The 23,266-nt window shown below is 38.2% G+C and overlaps 1 protein-coding gene across 2 annotated transcripts in view; it reads right to left on the bottom strand.

The window, feature by feature from the left end:
• mms19 (MMS19 homolog, cytosolic iron-sulfur assembly component) overlaps positions 1-23,266 on the bottom strand; it is a 27,079-nt gene extending 3,813 nt beyond the window's left edge. Inside the window, exons 1-29 of one of the 2 annotated variants that reach the window (XM_062056141.1) lie at positions 23,135-23,266; positions 22,639-22,687; positions 21,318-21,418; positions 18,223-18,308; positions 17,963-18,037; positions 16,034-16,103; positions 15,820-15,948; positions 15,652-15,713; positions 13,286-13,372; positions 13,123-13,197; positions 12,956-13,033; positions 12,737-12,875; positions 11,557-11,711; positions 11,401-11,479; positions 10,317-10,442; positions 10,158-10,239; positions 9,970-10,067; positions 9,738-9,890; positions 8,004-8,159; positions 7,817-7,916; positions 6,015-6,120; positions 4,837-4,914; positions 4,556-4,682; positions 4,380-4,486; positions 4,238-4,294; positions 3,973-4,159; positions 2,616-2,698; positions 2,375-2,539; positions 889-948 (exon numbers count right to left, since the gene is read on the bottom strand). In XM_062056141.1, coding sequence (XP_061912125.1) covers positions 889-948; positions 2,375-2,539; positions 2,616-2,698; positions 3,973-4,159; positions 4,238-4,294; positions 4,380-4,486; positions 4,556-4,682; positions 4,837-4,914; positions 6,015-6,120; positions 7,817-7,916; positions 8,004-8,159; positions 9,738-9,890; positions 9,970-10,067; positions 10,158-10,239; positions 10,317-10,442; positions 11,401-11,479; positions 11,557-11,711; positions 12,737-12,875; positions 12,956-13,033; positions 13,123-13,197; positions 13,286-13,372; positions 15,652-15,713; positions 15,820-15,948; positions 16,034-16,103; positions 17,963-18,037; positions 18,223-18,308; positions 21,318-21,418; positions 22,639-22,687; positions 23,135-23,222 — 2,958 coding nt within the window. In that variant the 5' untranslated portion in view covers positions 23,223-23,266. The remainder of the gene's footprint in view (positions 1-888; positions 949-2,374; positions 2,540-2,615; positions 2,699-3,972; positions 4,160-4,237; positions 4,295-4,379; positions 4,487-4,555; positions 4,683-4,836; positions 4,915-6,014; positions 6,121-7,816; positions 7,917-8,003; positions 8,160-9,737; positions 9,891-9,969; positions 10,068-10,157; positions 10,240-10,316; positions 10,443-11,400; positions 11,480-11,556; positions 11,712-12,736; positions 12,876-12,955; positions 13,034-13,122; positions 13,198-13,285; positions 13,373-15,651; positions 15,714-15,819; positions 15,949-16,033; positions 16,104-17,962; positions 18,038-18,222; positions 18,309-21,317; positions 21,419-22,638; positions 22,688-23,134) is intronic. The other variant, XM_062056142.1, reaches the window with a different exon arrangement.

Below are 23,266 nucleotides of genomic sequence, written 5' to 3'. Positions count from 1 at the left end.
GGCTGTAACCACACCAAAAACATTAGTAAAAAACTTCTATCCAGCAAAACTGGTTATATTCTGCCGTACAAACCGGGCATCTGTCATATCAACAGCAGCCGCTCTCTCTTTCTCACCTGCACCAACACAGGCACACACTCATGGCACTTAGCCAGTGATGTGTTTATGGCCACACAAAAAGTCAGACAAATCCAACACCACACAAAGTGTAAATGCCAGGTTGTAACACTTGACTCCTCAATCAGATGTGTGCTTATTCTACTGTCATTTATTAAGAATGTTAATGTATGGATGTTTAACATGAAATTATGTTAATAGATTACAGAAGTGCTCATAAAAAGATTTTACAGACAGAAAGTTACAAAAATGTACACTTTAGCCCATGCTTACATTGTGCAACATGAGAATGTTCTAAGCGGAACTAAATGTGATCTCTAAAATGGGTACAAATTATTTCCAAAGTAGGACCCCTACCTAGGCATAAAATACTGGTACATAGCTCATAAAAAACATTTTCTTTGTTATTTTCACTGTAATTGGGCCAAATCACTTATATGAGATAATCTCATGAAAATTACTACTGTCATTTGATTATTATAATAAACCATTTAACTTGTTATTAAGTCATGTTCGGGACAGGTGTGATGCTGGTATGGCCACAGTGTGCACCTGTAATGTTGCTCACATGTGCTCCACTTAATGCTTAGGGAGTTTGTTTGCTCACACACATAAAAAAATTTGATTGTTGTTGTTACATTGTTTAGAGTACATTTTAACTCCTTTGTCACAAAACCTTTACAGCCATTCCCCTAAATTACACTGAGAAAGACATGAACGTTGTAAAGTAGGCGCTAAATTCTCATACTGTCAAAAGCTGGGCACACTTACTTCCTGTTCAGGGAAGTAGGACAGGGCGTGGATGCAGCGCAGTGTTGTGATCCTCACGTTCTGCAAGAGAACAACTCTGACTCTGAGATCTGCTTCATATTACATGTGTAAACATGTCCAGTTAAAAACTTTTTTTTTTAAATGACAGGATTGACACAGAGAGTTGTTTCTGTATAGTTTTGAAACTTGTGTGATGAGATCGATATTTTGTTTTAGTTCTGTTTTTGTTATTGTGTTCTTCACATTGTTATACTGATATTATTGCTATATTAATATTTTATTTACAAAGTCAGCATATACATTATTTTACACAGGAAAGCCAAAACAGAAAACTATTATTTAAAAAAAAAAGCATATTGCTAAAAAGCCCTTGTTGGTTCTCCGCTCAACTTTTATTGATGTCGCTTTATTATTATAATAAAATTAATTGTTCATTATTATCATGAATATTAAAGAAATTGAATAAAAGCCAAAAGTAGTTTTTGCTTTTGTCTTGCATGTATTGAAAAATTGACAATAAAGAATCTTTGAAGTCTTGGAAAACTTGTATGCACTATCCCTTCCATCCATTTTGTACCACTTGTCCCTTTTGGGGTTAAGGGGAATATAGTAAATATATACTATAGTATATAGTAAAATATATAATAAATGTTGTAAACACTTGTTTATTACTGTTATAAATCAAATATTGTTATAGGTAGAGCATTAAAAACCTGTTTATGACCATCTAAATACTGTTTTTAACATTATTAGAGCCCTCTAGACATGAAACAACATCCTTTAATCCCCTTTACACTCTTAATCTCAAATGACGCTGATTGTGAACAGCGTCATCTGACTGGTTTGGTATCATCTACTGTAGTATTGATATCTTTATTTAGCCATTTTATGCTTGAAAATGCTCAATATAGGCCAAAAATGCACAGAATTTGCTGAAAAAAAGAAAATACATTTTCAAAAAACCTCATAACGTGATGTGGCGAGGGACTACTGTAACTGTTTGATATTGTTACAGTGTCTTATATTGTTGTATTCATATTAGGGCTATCAAATGATTTTAAATTAGTTTTTTAAATAAATCAATTCTAATTTAACTGTCTGAAATAATTTTCACTGTAATGTACAAACACAGATCAAATGTCAGGACACGATTCTATATATTTAATATACTAAATGTTTATAAACAGCTCCAAATAAAATTGAAATTCAAATCAAGCTAATTCATAATACACACCATAAAATATAAAAATTTTGAACGTAAAGTCTTGTCTTCTGCTGTTGTATATTATTTCCTACAAGTGGTCAAACCAATTAGTTACCACCCTAATTTACATACAAGTACATTGTTCACTAATGTGTTGTGTTTGCCTGAAATCAAGGTAAAAATTTTTTAAAAAAGAACAACAATCCCATGTATTTACTTGGTATCGAAATCAATATCAAAATTTGCAGTATCGCCCACCCCAAGTAAAAATGTTTGACTAACCATAGCAGGGCTAGACGTAAGGGCCAGCAGCCTGTTGAACAACGCTTCTAGTTGTTGGATGAGCGCTGGGGGTGGGTCGGCGAGGACCGGCTCCAGACAGGACAGTGTGGACAGCTGGACACCCTGGTCAGGAAATGTTAAGGCCTGCAGCAGCAAGGACAGGAGCTGGACCCAAATAAAATATGTTATAATCAGTTTGACTCAGGAAGGATCTAAACATTGATGCTTTGTCTTGACTGACCGCAGGTAGTTCCGTGACTTGAACCTGTTTAGGTAGTTTGTTGACGATGTTAGACAGGGCCTTCAAGTAGTTGGGCTTTTTTTCTGAGGAAGAACAAATATATTAGAGAAAGGCTTACCTTATCAAAAGATGATAGTTAAGGTTTTGATTAACTTTTTTTTCACATTTTAAATTAGTAGGTAATCTTCTGAATAGCAGCCATATTGGATACAGATCACAACAGTTTAAACAACAGCAAACCAGACAAACATTCCTTGAAATATGATAAATAATACAATACAATTCAAAGTAAGAAGCTTAATTTTTACTGTTATTTGCAGATCAGCGTCATTGACTTTTAATGTTATATGACTGACTTAAACAATAATATCAATTAAACACCAAAATATAAACTCTATTGGAATGGAGACTTTTCAGCACAGGATAAATTACTGATCCAACACAAAGAAAAACACAGGGGCAAAATGACAACGGCAAGCGCAAAAATGTTGGATGCAAAAGACATTAACAAACTCCATCTTTACATGAACGAAAATCAATAAAAGTGTACATATTTTTATGCCTAGACTGGAATCTTTTATATCAGTGTTGCCTAAGCAGCAATGACACTTTCCCATCGCCTCCCTCCTCCCTGAGTGGTTTGCTCACACAGCTGTGCAGGGTGCACAGTGCAATGTCAAGTTAGCCAGAACAAAACAGAACAATTATAAAATGTTAAAAATACTTTCAATTACATAAAAGTACCGGTAAATGCCCTATTGATGCACCTTGTAAGAAACATACATTTAAATTAGGGTTTTATGGGGTTTCTACCACAGCTGTGAGGAATGTCTTTTGATTTTAATTCCTGGTTTTAAAGCATCATGACCCACCTTATTTCACCTCTAATTGGACCTAACCATAGCCAATCGTAACTCTTCAGACATAAACCAACCAATCATCGTGGACTTTCTCATACGTAAACCAAACAATCATCATGGATTTGCAGTCTGCGAGTGAAGTTTGTCTTTGCAATGCCAACAAATTACCTCAGTTTTATCTAAAGTTCCATCGGAGTGTTTTGAAGTGAAATTGGCCGCCTCTCATCACTTCCAACGCCCATTGTGCAATAGGCTCTCGTAGAGCCCATGGAGTATTAGGGGCATGTACAAGGTTCACTAGGACTGCCAGTAAGTGGAGTTGGGATAAAATAGGGATGTTGGAACTTTGGGACCGGCTTTTGAAGTTGTGTGCAGTCATAACAAATAGTGTGATTAATTGTTCATTTATGATAACGCGATAACTTTTTTTTATTAATCACATTCGTTAACACGTTAACGTTGACAGCCCTCGTATAAATCAAATATAAAGAGTGTACCTTCAGGAGCTGCGTTAAAACCCTGGACCAATTTGGATGAGTTCTCACTAAAGAAGCGCTGGCGATACATGATCCGCACATCCGCATGGCAACTGCGAGTAAGAACATCTGTCGAGTCGCTCATCAACAGCAAGAACCCGTCTGCCGCCACATGGCCCAAATTGGCATCATCAAGCAGCAAGAAGAGCTGCATAAAAAAACAAAAAACAGGCTTTGACTCCCAAAAGTGTTAATTGCTTTTTTTGCTGCTTTAAAGCATATTTACCTTGTCAGTCAGTGCTGAGAATGTGGGGTGGTAGCGGAGAAGAAGAGCTTTGCCAACCTTGAGACACACAGCTTTACTAAGATGTTGAGTTGGTAATCAATGATGGATTGAATATTGACGAAATAAAAAAGGAGTAACGTACCCACACCATGAGTGTGAACGCCTGTGTGCGCACACGTGATGCTTCAGAGTTCAACTCGCTGAAGACCCTGGCTGTTGTCTTGTGAAGCAGGCTGTCAAGAGAGTCGCCTAAAAAAGGACAACACGCTTTGTAAACTTTTTGTCTTCAGTGTCTTTAGCTTACAAACAGTGACTAACCCAAAGGGATCTTGTTGACCAGGCCAGCAAAGCATTTGGCAGCGGAGGTATAAGACAGGGCGTGGCTGCAGGTACAACTCATCTCCTCCAGTTCTGATAGTAGACGCTCAATCTGGGGCACTGCCACCTAAAAACAAAAAAATATTTTTCAAAAAACATCTATGCAAATTGACGATTGGGGCAGAATGAGTTGAAATGACAAGACATTACAACAAGTAGCCACTGGTACGAGCACTTGCATTGATAGAACTAATCCCCAAAAAGGGTCATCTGAGACTCACAGTGTGAGGTAATGAACACACGCAGCCCATCAGCAGACAAACCATCTGAGACTGTCTCCATGAGTCGTCCTGGTGCTGCTGGGAAGATCACACAAACAGTTACACAAAAAACATACAATGATACCAGGGATGGGTGATAAACATGTATATTCCAAAATATATTCCAGTTCCTGAAATTACAATATAAAGCATCATATATTATTTTGCATGTATAATATAATAAAACCATTTCAAAACAGGTTACAAAGGCTCTTGATTTAGCTGCTGATGTAAGCGGTTGTATTATTTTGTCAAAACTATTATTAATCTGCTTGCTAATATACTGTCAATAGCAGGCTGCTTTTCGTTGTAACATGGTTCTATCCATACTTCTGTTAAAATATAACAAGCACTTATTCTTCTGTCGTTTGGATACTTTACATTAGTTTTGGACAATAATATCGATCCAATACCAAGCAGTTACAGGGACAGTATCGGTCATACAAATTGTGATACTGACATTTTTTGAATGAATAATTTTGATCCCAATTATAATCAGACAAAAACACAGGATGGTGCTGTCACAATAACAATTAAATATTTAAAGGATTCCTACTATTAACAAAAACGGCAAAAGATTTTGTGATAATACAAAATATCGAAATGTAATATCAACCATATACTGATACTACACTTGGTATTGATACTGTCGATATTTGTATCGATTCGCCCAATTCGGTATACATTCAGAAGCTCCAACTTAGCAGTTAGCATACCTTGTGTGTAGTGTAGCATGTTACGCTATTCCTCTTCGTCCAGTTCTTAGTTTATTTGCCGCCCTGGAGGCTAGGATTACTGACTTAATAGTAGCTTTGCACTGTGGAGGGACGTTGGCCGAGAATGTTACATTCCATTGGGGACGCATTCGTTCGCTTGTCGCTTTCACATTTGGTGGACGGAGAATGTGTCAAAAACTAGCATTATCACGATACAACATCAGTATTAAGAGCTCTATCGTATCATTCATAATGTATACCGTCCATATTGCGGAACACTAAATGACACTGTACAGTTCTTCCAAAGTTAGTTAGACATTTAAATACTTTTTGCCATGGAGAAGAGCATCACGAGCCGTGCCCCAAAATGTCCACAAAATCAACAGAAAATAGACGGCTGGATAAATAAAGGCATGTACGTACATTTGCAAGCAGCTTGATGTGTGAAGGGAAGGAGTTGTCAGGCAAAAAGGAGACGTCACCATCCAGGAAGAGAGAGACAAACCTTGTCGCCGTCTGGCCCGCCAGTCTAAAAATAACAGGAAATCACACTAAATGCATGACAGGAAACCAACATCTGACAGTTTACACATCCTTCCAGTTTCACAAAACTATATGACAAACACAATAAGTAACAATTATTGATAAAGCATATTGCAAATGTATACTCACAGGCCATAACATTAGGTACACCAATAAGATGTAATAAGAGACCAAAAAATGTTGATGTAAACCACAATGTACCCCACTGAGCATCCTCAACTTGTTTATGACATTCTATATACAGCATGTACTGTTAAAAAAATCAACAACAATAAAATCAGGGTTTAATAATAAGGTCAGCTCAGATGAACTGTCTTTTGAATTGCAGCAAATGTTGTCAAGTTTGAAAAATAAATAGAGATATATCTTATGTTTACATCTCAAACAACGTGTGCTCATAATCTCCCTGCACTTCATCACAGTGTTTACCTGTATTTGTTGTGGCCCGTCACAAATACATTTGGACCGCCACAAAAACATATGGCGATCTCGCTCAGACACACATTGCCTGTGAATGTAGCTTATTGTTACAACTCCGTACAGTAGATGGCATTGTAACTCTGCTTCTTAACACATCTCATACATGCCTACATACTCAACAGGGCCAAAAAGTTACTTTGGTTGTTTTCCATGCAAAGTATGTTATGTACAAAAACACAAACATTCATTGTAATAAATGGAGGTTCCTTCATTTAGTTGAGACACCATTAGTCATTTCATGGTGAAGAACCCTGGTCTGCCAGAGAATAAGAAGATATAGCAGGAGCGATATATTTTGCAAGTATCCAGACCGTTCTGTATTGTCTCTTCCAAAACAGCGACTTTTGACAAATCTAGCGACTTCTTCTAAACCAGGGGTCCCCAAACTTTTTGACTCGGGGGCCGCATGGGGTTAAAACAATTTGGCCGGGGGCCGGGCTGTGTGTGTGTTTGTATATATATATATATATATATATATATATATATATATATATATATATATATATATATATATATACGTATATATAGCGCACTTTCCGCGCGCGTGTGATGATGTCACGTTATCGATGAGAAAATGCATTTTTAGACAATATGATTTGCCTGAGCGGCTAGGAGACAACGTGAGTAGCAAGCGGTGCAAAGTGGATAAGAAAAGACAGAAATGTTTCTTTTTTTTCTTCTTTTTTAATACTTGGCACTTCCCGCGCGCCTGATTTTGGACGCTGGCGGGCCGAATCCGGCCCGTGGGCCGTAGTTTGGGGACCCCTGTTCTAAACTGTTGAAGACTAACATGAAAGCCTGTATTGATATTTTCGGCAAGCACAAAAATAAGCTATAGAAAACAAGTTTTTTGTTCACTTTCTGTCTCTCCATAAAAACTATATGCACACGCGTCATGGCCTTTAATGAGGTGGCGACTTGTCCAGGGTATACCCCGCCTTACACCCGACTGCAATTGGGATAGGCTTCAGCACCCCCCGCGACCCCGATAGGGACAAGCGGTAGAAGATGGATGGATGTGTCATGGCCAATTTTGCAAATTAAACCACTGTCTTGTGGGAAACAAATATCCACCTATGGGGAAACAATTAGATAAAGCCGAACAAACGTTTTTGATCCAACATTTCATAGGAAGATGCGGGTGTACCTAATGAGGTATCCAGTGAGTACATTTTTGCTTGCATAAAGGTGTTTGTACTAACGTAGGTTGCAGCCTCGAGCAGGCTGTACTAATGACAGAAACCATGGTGGACAGAACCGCCTCGTCCACCAGAGGACTGTGGTGACTTGATGATATTTTGTCTAAAAACACACAATGTAAACATTCAACAGTAATCATCTCACTAAATAACTATAGCATTTTCAGGAAAGGATTATGGGCTCTCTCACCCTGCAGTGCTGCCTGGAGTGCAAGTGACAACAGTTGTGGGATGATGACGTCGTGGAAGCAACGCCCGGAGTCCTCTGTGTCTTCAACCTGCTCAGCTATTCTCTGGAGGCTGCGGCACGTCAACACCGCCTCTTCCGTCGAGAAACTGACTTTGCCTGCAACAGGAGAATTAAGGAGGGGTTAAGCGAGTTTGGTTGCATAGCTAAAACAAAAGCTATAAAAGTTAGGTCCAAACATAAAGCCTTCCCGCTGATATCAACAAAAAGCATGGCTGATCATTTCAACATGGGTTTACACTAAACGTTTTCCACCAACAGTCACATACATGGGTAAATGTATACATGTTTGCAGGTCTGCGTTCAACCCTTGTGCAACTTTAAGTTTGACTATACACCCCTACTCTTAGGATATAAAAGGGAACCGCTCATAAAAGTCAGCAATACATTTATATAGAGTATTTTTCCTATTTTCAAAGGTTGAAATCTTTCAACAACTTCAGATCTACCTATTGTCAAAAATGACATCTGTTTTTTTAATAATGGCAAAATGCACAATATGCATTATTTAAAAAAAAAAAAGTTGCAGAGTGGAATAATTGAGCTTGGGTAATTGCAGGCTTGAACAGGTCAATAATTCATAACAACATTGATTTTGATACAGTAAACAAGTAGACAAAACATTATTTTTACAGTGCTTACTGAGCGAGAATGAGAGAAAGCAGGCAGGACTTGGTTGAGTTTATTGAGCTCAAACAAGTCATATACAGTGGGGCAAAAAAGTATTTAGTCAGCCACCCATTGACAATCAATGGGTGGCTGACTAAATACTTTTTTGCCCCACTGTATATATATATATATATATATATATACACACACACACACACAATATATCTGTCATGTTATATATAATTGCTCAAGATTATTTCTATTGCATTTTAGCGGTTTATGGCAGTTTAAATAATTTACTCTCATCAAAGCTGAGAATTAAGCACTTTGTTTTGGCCGTCATCTGGTGGTAAGGTAACCTGACTCTCGCCAGATCCTTGTAGTTCGCTCAGCTCCACACAAGGATCTGGGCTCAAGGACAATGCAACCTCCTTCAAAATAGCAAAAATTAATGAACCAATCAGGATCGCCGAGCGGAATTTCATAGATGTGACGTAGCGCCGAAGCGACTGTTTGATTCAAACAACAATGGCGGCACGCAGCGAGCAGTCGTGTGCTGACATTGATTCTGCTATTACAACTGTTTTGTCGAATCTATCAAATATTATTTCTTTAAAAGATGAACAGAGAACGGTTTTGAGGGCATTTATTAACTTTTCGCTCTGTTGTTATCCAATATGTCAGCTGTTCTGTTTTGGATTTCCCAGCGTCGCTCTCATAAGCGTCACGGGTTGATTTCGATGTGAGTGGTTGAAGTAGTACATCATTCAAGATAACGGACAAGTGGTTTATCCAATCACATACAATGATTTTTTTACAAGGCCACGCCTTCTGAAATACATCTCCTATTGAGAAGTCCCAGATCCTTGTGTGCAGCTCAGCGAACTACAAGGATCTGGCGACAGTCAGGTTAGTGGTAGGGGGCGCAAATACACAAAAACAATATTTTCTTGTTATTCAATCAGCAGGAATGAGATTCATTCGGTTTTCATGAAAAAAGCATAATAGTATACCAACAATTACAGTCTGTTAAAAAGGAAAATATAGCAAAATATATGACAGTTTTACCAGAATGTGTTGAACGGAGGACATCCAAAAGGACAGGCGTGCTCTCCTTAGCAACACTAGATCTGGTGGACACTGCCGCGAGCATGGACAAACAGCGTTGACGCACTGCAGGATGTAGATGTTGCACAGAATCTCCAACCTGCTCCATTGGCTCTGAAAATAGAAGAGGAAAGATACAGCATGGATAATACATACAGAATGTCAGATTGGGAAAATATCTTACTTGTCTTACCAGAAAACACAATTTGTTTTAGATTTGGGATCATATTGGTGATGAAAACTGTTGGGTGAACTTCTGCCAAGCTCCCAGCACAATCCACCACAGCAAGACTGGTTGGGAAAACAGAGCAAACAACAGTAAAAAAAAGATACTGAAGTAGGAAGAATAAACAGAAAAGGGAGGGGAAAAAGCAAGCCGACCTGACTTTGTCATCCTCGTCTGACAGCAACAGCCGAGTCAGATGGTCGACGGCCTGCTCAATTTGAGAGTTTGACAACAAGCCTTGAAAAGCAAAATGTAATTAATGAGAAAGCGCACCAAAACTACTACATTTAAGAGTTTAGTTTACGGCATCTGACCTTTTTGTCGTGCTAGTGAGGTGAGCACGGACGTGGCTGTGACCTGCAGACTGCTGTTAGTCTCTGACAGCGCTGAGAAGGTCACGCAGCACAAGGACGAACAGACGCCGGATAGCACTCGCTCCTCTAATAAGAGTGGAATGACAAAGACAACTGTATTTTAAAACATTGGTCCCCAATCTTTCTGAGCAGTTAAGCAGATTTTATGGTTGCTAATGCTATTGTTATGTATTAATGGGTAAAACAAAGAAAAATACAACATAAAATGAAAACCTCAAAACAAACATCGGTACAATAATAGTATGGCTTGATGTGTGTGGCAAAAGTCTTCCATTTTATTTTAATCTGGAAAAAAGTTTTACATGTTAGCATGACAGTGACGACACGAGCACGAGTGACGTATACACCATTTGACAGAGTAAGAGTCAAACAAACATATTTATATTTTAATATATTTAAGTATGACTATGTCTCTTCAGAGTTTTAGAGCTACAACGATTAATCGATTAAATGGATCAGAAAAAAGCTTTTAACTTTTAACATATATGCATTTTCAATGGTGATGTGTGTTTATTAGAAAAAACATTGAAGGTTATGGCAAGCAGGAAACATTTTTATTTCGACAATTATTCCTAAATACTCATTGAAGCTATAGTGATTTTTTTTATCCAATAACTCCATTAATCAAAAAAACAAATCGATAAAATACTTGATTACTAATATAATCGATAGCTGCAGCCTGAGACAGTTTTCCCCATCCCGGTTTGGCCCTGCCTATGTACCAGTACCAGGTTGTTTCCCTACGGTGGGGGCCTGGTGCTTTAGGACAGTGTTTCGGTACTTTTGAGTCAAGGCACATATTTTATATAAGCAAATATTCACCAAACAAAAAATGTTGCATGAAGGGCAACGGGTGGCACACAGGTTCCTGCCTTCTAGTCGCTATTACAGCTAGATGAACAAATATACATTATTTTCAGTAAATAATAATATAAACATTTATAATAATTATTGACGTGTAGCGGCACAGTGGTTGGGAATCAGTGTTTTAGAAAGTTTGCCAGTTTGAAAGATTGTCACTCACCGTTTTCTGATGACTCGCTGATTTTTACAGACTGAACAAAGCGCTGCATCACCTCCAGTAATGTGCGTCTATGGGAACACTGCCCAGCGAAAACGTCATGATAATGAGACATACATCGGTAACTGTGCTATCCTCCGCCGTGTTGCAAGGTTTTACCTCGGTTCTGTTGTTGTACTGACTGACGAGCGCTGGCATGACGGCAGTGGTGATGATGTGACTCGCCCTGTTGGAGGCGCTGCAAGCGGCCTGGAGCAGCTTGGCGCTGGGCCACACAAGTTTCAGGTCAGGCTCACAGAGATGATGATTGCAGTCTAGAATCATGTCACAAGCTCATTAGAAAAACAAAAATATATCCTCTCTGTAATTCTCATGCAGGTATATAAAGGTAAATAATTTATTAGAAACACCATTTGGTGCATGAAAAACTGAAATTGTTACACATATTGTGTTGGATGTGTGTAGATTGTGCTTATGTACCAAATGATAATGTACGATACAGATAAGCACCTTTATGGTGGTACCTTAACTTAAGAGTGTCCCAATATAAGACTTTTTTTTTTTTATAGATATGAGTGGTCTCTCAGCTAATTGTTCTGCAAGCCAAAATTTAAGTTACAAGCACCCACGCTATTAGTTGGCGTAGCAAATTTCACAGTGAAACAACTAAGATCCACCCAAAACTGGTCTTACTTGCTAGCATTAGCTTATAGCTAGAAATGGACATGACTTCGTTTTTCCAAACATGGGAAGGAATAAAGTAAGTGTGAAAGACAGTGCTGAGAAGAAGCACTTGATGATATTTATTGAATTAAAGAAAGAAATCATCAAAAATATGACTGAGCGTGTCGCCAACTTGACAAAGCAATTCGAGCGCATCACTGCTAATCTGCTCGATACAATCAGTCTAACACTAGCCAAGCACGTGAAAATAATATCCAAACGGCGTAAATGTATCCATGAAAAAATGGAGAAGCTGCTGATGGTGTGTTTTACAGAGAAGCAGCTTAAAGAATAATGTGTAGAAATCCACTCTCCAAGGTACATGATTATTACATTACTTCATAAAACTACAGTAGTTGTTAGTAATACATTCTATTGTATTGTTTTTATTCAAATATTATCTGGAAGTTTGTTTTTCTTTTTAAAAGGCATGTTACATGCTAAAATTGTGCTGTTTTGGGAAGGTAAGCACCAATTAAATGTATTTAAATTTATTTAAATGGGCAATGTTGATTCGAGATACAAGTGTGACAAGTTAAGAGCTATGTCACAAAACCAATTAAGCTCGTAACTCAAGGTACAGTATACTACTTTGTTTAAAAAGCAAAGGATGCACCTTTGAGGACAACATCAAGGAAGGTGCTGAGGGCGTCTTCTGAGTCTGAGTTGAGAACCGAGCGAGACAGACAAGAAGTGATGGTGGTAAGAGCAGAGAGGCCTGCCAACTCAATCTTCTCACTCGACGTCTGAAACACCTGCCGGGAAAATAAGAGAGAGGAAACATGTTGCATTTGTACCATAAATGGTAACTTGAAATATGTTATCGCAAACGTACCTCTCTGCGCAGTGATGTCCACAGTCCATCGAGGAATTTTTCCAAGTCCTTGTGTTCATACCGTGACACACAAACAGCCTAAATGACATTTAGGGATAAGAGTATGATCACTAATCCTCTGAACGGTTCTCATGATTATGCTCTTGGGAGCATGTCTGATTTCTCACCAGGGTTTGAAGAGAGTCCAGCTTTGCACTCAGAACATCGGAGTCAAGTTTCTCAATAATGAGGGGTAACAAAAACTGGAAATATAAAGACAGAAAGAAAAAAATTCTGCAGTGAGATAAAGCAAAGTAGACGTTTAAGCCCGACATACAAGCCACACCACACCTCAGCAAATTTAGGAGTCCCAGTGAGGACATCCCTCAGTGCCTGGATCAATTCCTCTCTGGTGATACCATGTGGATCATTCGGTGGCTGAGGTAAGTGAAAAGAGACAGATCAGCTGATATTGCTGGGCATCGATAAAATCCTACTGATGATATACATCCCTAGTCGATACTACAGTGATTAGGTCGATATTTTTACTGTTACACATTCGTTTTTGTCATTGTTTACAAACTGAGGGGAAAAAAGACAACAGTAGTTTCTCCTTTTGTTTAGTGATTTTACACTACTGACTTTATTATGAATTTTGTAATAAAATGGAATAAGTAAAACATATAAATATTATTTGATATTGTTAAATATCAAATAATATATGTTTTTGTCGGATTACAGTGATCAAAAATGTTACCATTCAACGATCAGGATCAGCATTGTCATTGCCAATACTGACCCTTTAACTACCGTACTTTGTTGTTAATTTGTAGTATCACCCAAAAAGAATCCAAACAATAGAGAAGATTAAGTGCATATTATATTTAAACATAAGTGTATTTAGAAACATGTTACAACAGAGAGTAACCAGATATTACCAGTAAATAAGCAAGTACTTTAGTAATAGTTTTGAGAAAATAACAACTGGAAATGATGCAATATGTTAATGCATACATCAGCAGCCATATTAGGAGCCTTTTTAGATGGTTCTGTTATCATTTCTATGCCAAATAACATATTGTCATTTATAGGAGGCTGCAATGTATAGTGCATCCGGAAAGTATACACAGCACTTCACTTTTTCCACATTTTGCTATGTTAGAGCATTATTTCAAAATGGAATTAATTCATTTTTATCCTCAAAATTCTACAGGCAATACCCTATAATGGCAATATGAAACGTTTTTGTTTTTTTTAAATGCACATTTATTTTTTAAAAATACTAAAAAAATCACATTTATTCACAGCCTTTTCTCAATATTTTGTTGATGCACCTTTACAGCCTCTAGTCTTTTTGAATACGAAGTCACAAGCTTGGCACACCTATCTTTGGGCAGTTTTGCCCATTCCTCTTTGCAGTACCTCTTACGCTCCATCAGGTTGGAAGGGAAATGTTGGTTTTTCACCCCGGATGTCTCTGTATTTTGCTGCATTCATCTTAGACTAGTCAGGGAGGTGACCAGGAACCCGATGGTCAAACTGTCAGAGCTACAGAATTCCTCTGTGGAGAGAGGAGAACCTTCCAGAAGGACAACCATCTCTGCAGCAAACCACCAATCAGGCCTGTATGGTACAGTGGCCAGATAGAAGCCATTTTTTCGTAAAAACTTACACAAAATGCACCTGAAAGAGTCTCAGACCATTAAAAACAAAATTCTCTGGTTAGATGAGACAAAAGATTGAACTCTTTGGCGTGAATGCCAGCCATCATGTTTGAAAGCAATCAGGCACCGCTCATTACCAGGCCAATACCATCTGTACAGTGAAGCATGGTGGTGGCAACACAATGCTGTGGGGATGTTTTTCAGCGGCAGGAACTGGGAGACCAGACAGGATAGAGGGAAAGATGAATGCAGAAATGTACAGAGACATCCTAGATAAAAACTAAAGCTTCTCATCCAACCTGATGGAGCTTGAGAAGTGCTGCAAAGAAGACTGGGCAAAGTGGAATGGGCAAACTGCCCAAAGATAGGTGTGCCAAGTTTGCGGCATTGTATTAAAAAAGACTTGAGGCTGTAATTGCTGCCAAAGATGCATCAAGCTAAGAGTCAAGCATATGTTGTGAATACTTTGTATGTTTTATTTGCAAAAATTTAATTTAAAACACTTATCACGTTGTCATTATGGGGTATTGTCTGTAGTATTTTGAGAACCAAATGGAATTTACTTCATTTTAGAAGAAGGCTGTAACAAAAAAATTTGGAAAAAGGGAAGCGCTGTGAATACTTTTGGGATGCAATGTATATTGCAATATATACTTTAGGCCATAGGCCTACTGAATATTTAGTAGAAAGAGTGACCTTCACTCTAATATATGTTTTTCCTAGTACCCCAAGCATCTATTTAAGTTACCAATATTACACTGAAGGTGGCTATTACACTCCATGGTGATACTACAAAATGTCTAACTCTAAGAGTGACTGACAAAAGTTTGCAGCCAAGTGTGTTAATACAAATGGTTATGTTTGTTTGTCCTGTGCTTGATTCCGATTATAATCATCATCAACAAATGAAAGACAAAAATCATTTAAATTATAAGTAGAAAGTACCGATATCTTTGATAAAGGCCCTGTATGCACTTGGGGTGAGGTCAATATAAAATGTTGTAGTGTCGCCCATCGTGAGTGCTTGCATTTTACCAAAGCAGCTGAACTTACCGGGCTGAAGTCAATTGGGAAATAGCAGGACGTCACCTCAAACATCTCTTCTGTGAATTTACCTGCAGCATCAAAGGAAATGAACATGAAACTACATACTGTATCTGCCTCTAAATGTCAGCACTTTGACTGAGCGTGAATACTGAGAGAATGTTTAGCATCACTCACCTAGATCGTAACCTCTTTGAATTATGTTCTTGGCAATCTGAAAGGCTAAGAGGAGGTTGCGAGGATCCCTTTCTCCGTCCATTGACTGGACAAAACCAAACACAAAATCTGCTCCTAAACTCTTCAGTTCTGTGGACACAAAAGATGTGATTAATTTCCCACAAACTGAATTTATTTATATTTTTAGCAAAACAAACCACACAAAAACACTTACCAGCTTCTCTGGTCTCCATGATATTGGTGAGCATGTTATAGACACACGCTCTATCAGCCAGAAGCAACGACTGCGGGGAAATACACAAAAAAAACATGAACTGGCCTGGTAGTATTAGTTCCTTTTAATACTCAAACCCATTTGTTTCATGGATTACTAGTACATCCCCTATAATAGTGTATTTTGGATGAATAGTAACATTGTATCCATTTCTTGGGTGTGATGTTCATACAAGAAAAAATTACATTATTTTCAAATCTAGTCAAAAATATAATAAATGTTTTATTAATATTGTATATATGGTGTACAAATCAATACAATTGTAAAAGTATATTTTTACTGTTATATTTTTTTTCTTCAAAAGTATCTAAATAATTAGTGTTTTAGAAGCATTTTGTGAAATCTGAGCTGTTTAAAATACTGAATATAAAAATATTAAACCCAGCAGACAGTATCTTAGTTTGGAATATTTTAGTTAGGTTACACAGTAAGTCACAAAAGCTGGCCAATCAAGTCCTTACTTATGCTTAATTTTCACCTGAGGAAAAACCTAAGAAAGATCATAGATGTTTTATTGTAACGCACCAGTTATGTCACTGATATTTATAATCTGATGTTAAAATACATACATTGGCACAGATTGTCTTTGAAAAAGAGGTGTCCTCATATATTCAGGGTTTTCTTAAACTCAGGTAGAGATATATACTTCATATCATGGTTATTGGGACCAAAATTATCACGGTTATCATTATTATGACGGTATTGTTGAATGTGCTCAAGTACTTATACACACAACGAAATATTTTCTATTCATGTAAGCATTTAAGCTAGCTAGCGATTAGCTCGGTAGCTGCTTCTCTAGGACACAAGCAGTGTCACTGTGAGTCCACGATTTTACATTAATCAAAATTTCAAACATTAATACTAACCATCGGGAATTTTATTGCGGTTTATCATGATACCAGTAATCGTTACATCTCTCAAGTCAATACTGTATATACAGTATATATGTCTAATATAAATATAACCTGTAATTATGCTAACTAAATGAATAAGTACAATTTACAAAAACTAAATAAAAGCGGTCTAATGTAAATATTGCCTGTAATTATACAAAGCAAATGAATATCATGTGTCGTCGAAGACCCATATTGCGAGAAAAACCTTATGTTAAAGTTAAAGTACCAATGATTGTCACACACACACTAGGTGTGGTGAAATTTGTCCTCTGCATTTGACCCATCCCCTTGTTCACCACCTGGGAGGTGAGGGGAGCAGTGGGCAGCAGCAGTGCCGCGCCCGGGAATCATTTTTGGTGATTTAACCCCCAATTTCAACCCTTGATGCTGAGTGCCAAGCAGGGAGGTAATGGGTCCCATTTTTATAGTCTTTGGTATGACTCGGCCGGGGTTTGAACCCACAACCTACCGATCTCAGGGCGGACACTCTAACCACTAGGCCACTGAGTAGGTTATGATAGTAGATATCATTCTCTTATAAAACTTTACAAACTTGCTGAGTACATCCATCCATCCATTTTCTACCGCTTATTCCCTTAGGGGTCGCGGGGGGCGCTGGAGCCTATCTCAGCTACAATCGGGCGGAAGGCGGGGTACACCCTGGACAAGTCGCCACCTCATCGCAGGGCCAACACAGATAGACAGACAACATTCACACTCACATTCACACACTAGGGCCAATTTAGTGTTGCCAATCAACCTATCCCCAGGTGCATATCTTTGGAGGTGGGAGGAAGCCGGAGTACCCGGAGGGAACCCACGCAGTCACGGGGAGGACATGCAAACTCCACACAGAAAGATCCCGAGCCCGGGATTGAACTCACGACCTTCGTATTGTGAGGCAGACGCACTAACCCCTCTTCCACCGTGCACGCTGAGTACAATTTACAAAAAAACAAATAAAAATCACCTGAACATGAACATCCTGAAACAAAGATTTCAGTATGGAAACGGCCGAGCCAGGAGGCAAAGTTGAGCACTTTGTCTGAAAAAAGGACAGAGGACAAAAATATGTGAATAAAAGTAATCAAAATGCTAAATATAAACACCAAATATTTGAGGTACTCTTATATACCCATATTTGATTAATTATTATTGTTTTTATAATCTTATAGACAGATGCAGGGGAATAAAAGGAATGTGACTTCTGACGGACATCCTGACCCTTACCAGTGTTTTTAGTCCCTGTAAGACAGGCGGCGTGATGACGTAATGGTCTTTTAACCGGTTCTCATAGAATGCTATGAGCACTTCCACTGAGGAGCACAAAGACAAAGTGATACCATTATCTTAAACAAAAATAGAATGGAACCGTTTCATTTTCAATACAACCACACTGTAGCCCGCAGGCATCCGATTCAAATTATACAATGTATTTGTATACTTTACAGTATGTACCTTACAAGTTGGTCCATTAAACAATTAGGTTCTAGTGTATTGAGAAAGTGACAATATTTTTTAACCAAACGTAGGGTGTCCAAGCTTTTTCTACTGAGGGCCACATATAAATTCAGTGGTACCTCAACTTATGAGCTTAATTAGTTCTGTGACGTAGCTCTTTAGTCAAAACACTTGAATATCAAATCAACATCTCCCATCGAAATGAACTGAAACCAACCAAGGTGCTTAAACCCTCAAAGGTGAACTGTACTTTTTTGGAATTTTGCCTATCGTTCACAATCATTATAAGAGACAAAAAGACAGATGCTATTTTCTTCTTTTTTTTGCATTATAACATGTAAAATAGGTTTGTTCTTGGTGGATAGCAATGCAGCCAATGGGAGCAATCAATTCTACCTCTAAATCACTTTAAAAATGCATTAAAAAACCATCACCAATACTTCATTTACGTTCCGTAACCTGTATAATAACAAAATTGTAGCGACATTGATAAGAACAAACACATCAGCGTGCTTCGGTATTAGCCGTAAAAGCTAACTACGGAAAGAGATAAGCTAGCTTCTACGACAACACGAAACGCGTTTTGAGTTTGTAATGCACAACACAATGCGATAAGACACCAATCTGTACTGACTGAAAAACATGCCCAAACATATTACAGTATATTTTAAGTATTAGCCCACATTTCATCTTTTGTTTGTACAGAGCTAGTCAGACAGTGTATGTACTGTAGTTGTAATAACACGCATGACGTGCTGAGTGTATCATGATCAATATAAAGTGTGAGTCACTCAATGGACAGTTGTGCGTTTGGTCCAACTGGCTAGGGACTTTTATTGTAATTTATTTGGGGTAAGCAAATGAGCTTCAAATTCTGCATTTGCAGCTTTGAGTCGCTTTCACCTCATTCTATTGGCTATCGTCTGCTCCAACGTTTCACCCTCTTGTTCGTGCTCGCTTCTACAAGCAGCAGTTCATTCAGCTTCAAAAAGATGAAGTTGAGAATCCTCATTTGTCCAAAAATAGTCGTCCTCATTGTTTGTTACCAAGTCTGCCATGATTAGGACACACACAAGCGTTTTGTATCCAGAAGTACGACCACACAATTGTTGCTGGAAGTCAGACGTGCGGTGCTATGGAAACGGAAATCAATGCGCGGAAGAATAAAATCATCAAAATATGGTAAATATTGAACATATTACATATTGTTATGAACTTGTCTGTTATTACATTATATATAGACTTTCAGTGTGTATACAAAATGTTAATGGCGGGTCTTGAAGTTGTCTGAGAGGGCTTTGAAGACTACAACGGTGATTCCCATTAGCTGCATCTTCCAAGCGTTTTTTTAATCATCTTTAAAATCCTAATTTAAAAAAAAAAGATGTGTGTTCTTGTCTCTTCTAATTATTGTGAACGATAGGCAAAATTTAAAAAAAAAGTGCAGTTCCCCTTTAAAACATCACAATTTTAACATGTAACATGCCTTTTAATTTAAAAATCCCTAGCTGCCGTTACACTCATTCTGCTTCAGTATGGTACATATTGGTAGTGATACGCTCCAACTGCTCCACAAAGTAATTTATACACTATGTCATGTTTTTGATGATTTTTTTCTTTAATTCAGTATAAATCATCCACTTCTTCTTAGTGTTGTCCTTTTCTTTCTTCCCGTGCTTGAAAAAACAAAGTTATGTCCATCTTTAGCTATAGGTTAATGCTAGTGAGTAAGACCGGATGTTTTGGTGAGATCTTACGGGGATCACTGTGAGTAGGGCTGGGTATCACGGCCAATTCTCCAAATAAATTTGTTTTCGATTCATAAGATTCTAAATCGATTAATCACAATTTGATTCGATCTACACGTAAATATTGAAAATGCTGAAATAAGACGTAAATATGGAAAATGTCCAAATCAGTTAAAGAAAAAAAAAATGACATTTTTGTTTTCTTACATCATAATAACTTTAAATTAAATTGCAACATTCCAACACTGCAAACTTCACTAGGGTATTGTTTCTTCAAATGCAAAATAACAGTAAATATGTAAGCTATTCGTCTTGGACTCTTATTTTGTTAGCGCAGTTTGACAGGATGTAACACCTAGCAATTTTATTGTGAAGGCCAGAAGTGTATGCTTGGGTTTTTTGGCGCACTTGACACTTCATGTCGGTGTGGGAGATGAAGATGTAAACAAAAGTACCGCTGCTGTCCTTTCTTCAGCGGTGATCTTACACGACTCTCAATCCTAAATTGAATCAATAAAAACTACAATTTCAGTCAAATGTTTACATTTCATGGTCATAACAGTGTGGTTCACTTAGAGGCTGTAAATATTTGCCAACAAAAGTTGCAATGGCTTCTATTACTGTTTGCATCTTCATGGTTCACGGAGAATTGGGTGACAATATAACGTTAGTAAGTCCCTCACTTTCTACAGTTTTACCCCAGACGGCTTGTTGGCAGCTAATGTTAGCATATTCAGCATGACCCTGCGGCTCCACACACAAGGCTAACCTGGGATGTTGGGGGTGAATAATCAATATTATGCCATGTGAATTGATTTTGCTAAAAAATAAAAGATATGGATCCACAATCGATCAAATCGATTATTTTAGCCAGCCCTAACTGTGACATTCACTTTCAACTAATGCCGGGGATATTTGCATGCAATTCAACAATTAGTCCAGACAACTCTTATCTTAAACAGTCTTTACTTGGGGCACTCTTAAGTTGAGGTACCACTGTATATCAAAATTGAAGTGTGTGGGGGGCTAGTATGACATTATTCACAATTTCATTCTGTAAACACACTTTGGTCATTCCTGTTCTAACATTCAGAACAGAATATCTCCTGATATTACCTTCTTTTTCTGTGAGGTCGCCATAGCAGTCCTGTAAAACCTCCGAGAGCAGTTGGACACCTCTGGCTCGAGTGTGAGACTGAGAGCTGGTCAGACTCAGTCTAAGGCAAGGAATGTGCAATGAATAAATTAAAAGTCCACAAAAAAAGCAGCAGTATTTAGTAGGACTGCACGATTAATTGACATCAAATCGACATCAAGGTTTTTATTAGTGGAATAAATAACCGCAAGAGGCTGAGTTTTTTTGTTAGTTTTTTTCCTCTCTGCCGTCACCGCCATTTGAGTTAGACATGTTGGTCGAACAGAAATGTTGAGCCTCGCGTTTGTTCGTCTCTCGCTTCAAACAGGGAGGAAGACGTCTCACTCTGTGCATCGCTCTCAGCACCTTAAGACGTTTTTTTTAATAGTATAACTAAATGAACACAGTGAGCCCTCTTTTCAGTCATTCACAATCTTTGTCTCGGTGGGCGGAGTGCGGGCGCCAGATTTACACACAAAGGAAGCATAGACAGACAGCCTTGCGACTCGCTAGTGAGAAGTTCTGCAAAGTAACAGAAATTAGGAGGAAAGAAAATGATTACGGTACTAAGCCAAATGTCCCGATGTGGTAATAGTTCAGCTTCAAATTGGATGGGCAATACGACCCCACCAACACGGACGAACAAGTAAGAATGCCGTGATTGCAATAAACAAAAAGACAACATCCGACCTCGTTTTTTAACTGGGGGGAAAATATGCACATTAAGATACTAAATATTTATTTAAGTTAATTTTATGCTTACAAAAATGACAGCCCATTTTATACTTTTGTTTGATTATTCATTTAGGATAAAGTTATTCACTTTCTATGAATGTCTCCCGGCTGGCCTGGGAGCGCTTCAGAATCCCCCGGCAGGAGCTGGACGAAGCGGCTAGGGAGAGGGAAGTCTTGGCTTCCCTGCTTACGCTGCTGCCCCCGCGACCCGACCTCGGATAAGCGGAATAAGATGGATGGATGCATATTGTTCTAATGTTTGGCACTTTGAGACAAAAATTACTTTGATTCACAGTCTGAAAGTAACATGTCTTCCTTCACTCGTTATTTTCAGCTTTATGATTAAAATATAAAAATTGCAAATCGAATCGCAACTTTGGAGAGAAAAATCGCAAATGGGTTCTTTCTCAAAATCGTGCAGCCCGAGTATTTGGCAAATTCAAATAAAGTGGCTTGATGTTCACATGACATCTCATAAACGTATTCCAACTACAGTACAATAATTCAAACGCAGAATAATGTGTATAAAAGGCCACTAACTATTGTTTTTATTGTTTATCAGCTCACCCCAAAGCTTCCACAAGCTGCAAAACGGTAAAGTCTCCATTTTTCACCCCTGACAAAAAAAACACACACACAAGAAAACAGGACAATTGGTACAAAAACGTGACAGAACGTACAATATTTACAAATGATCACTGATGGTTACAAAAAGATTGGGTAGAGGTCTGCAGCGCTACAGTTCAGAGTTCATGTGTACATGCTGCTAGCAGGAAACATGCGGTTAAAATAATTTAGCCACGCTACGTAATAACTATATGGTAAAAACATTACTCCATGACAGTAGAAATACACGACTGAGGTATAATGATGTTATATGTGAGTGTGTTTATGTGTAAGGGTAACTAAAGAGTGGTGAGAACATGCTAGCACACAGGATGTTGTAGCGCTAACTAAGTTAGCTAGTTCAACAGCCTGTGGTATGTTTGCTGGCACTTAAAGACACAGTAACCATGAATTATTATAGAAAAGTGTTAAGTCATCAAGACAAAAATGTGTTCACCTGCGGCTGTGTCTTTGGCTTTGCTGTCCTGCAGTCCTGAGACAAATTCCTCCACCAGAGACTTCAGCAGTGCACTTCCATCAGCCATCGTGCCAGTCCCGCAATGACTGCAGCACAACTGCGCATGCGCAG

Source organism: Entelurus aequoreus, linkage group LG08 (assembly GCF_033978785.1).
Source record: "Entelurus aequoreus isolate RoL-2023_Sb linkage group LG08, RoL_Eaeq_v1.1, whole genome shotgun sequence".
NCBI lineage: Eukaryota > Metazoa > Chordata > Actinopteri > Syngnathiformes > Syngnathidae > Entelurus > Entelurus aequoreus.
The sequence above is the reverse complement of the archived record's forward strand: the minus strand, read 5'-3'. Positions and strand labels throughout refer to the sequence as shown.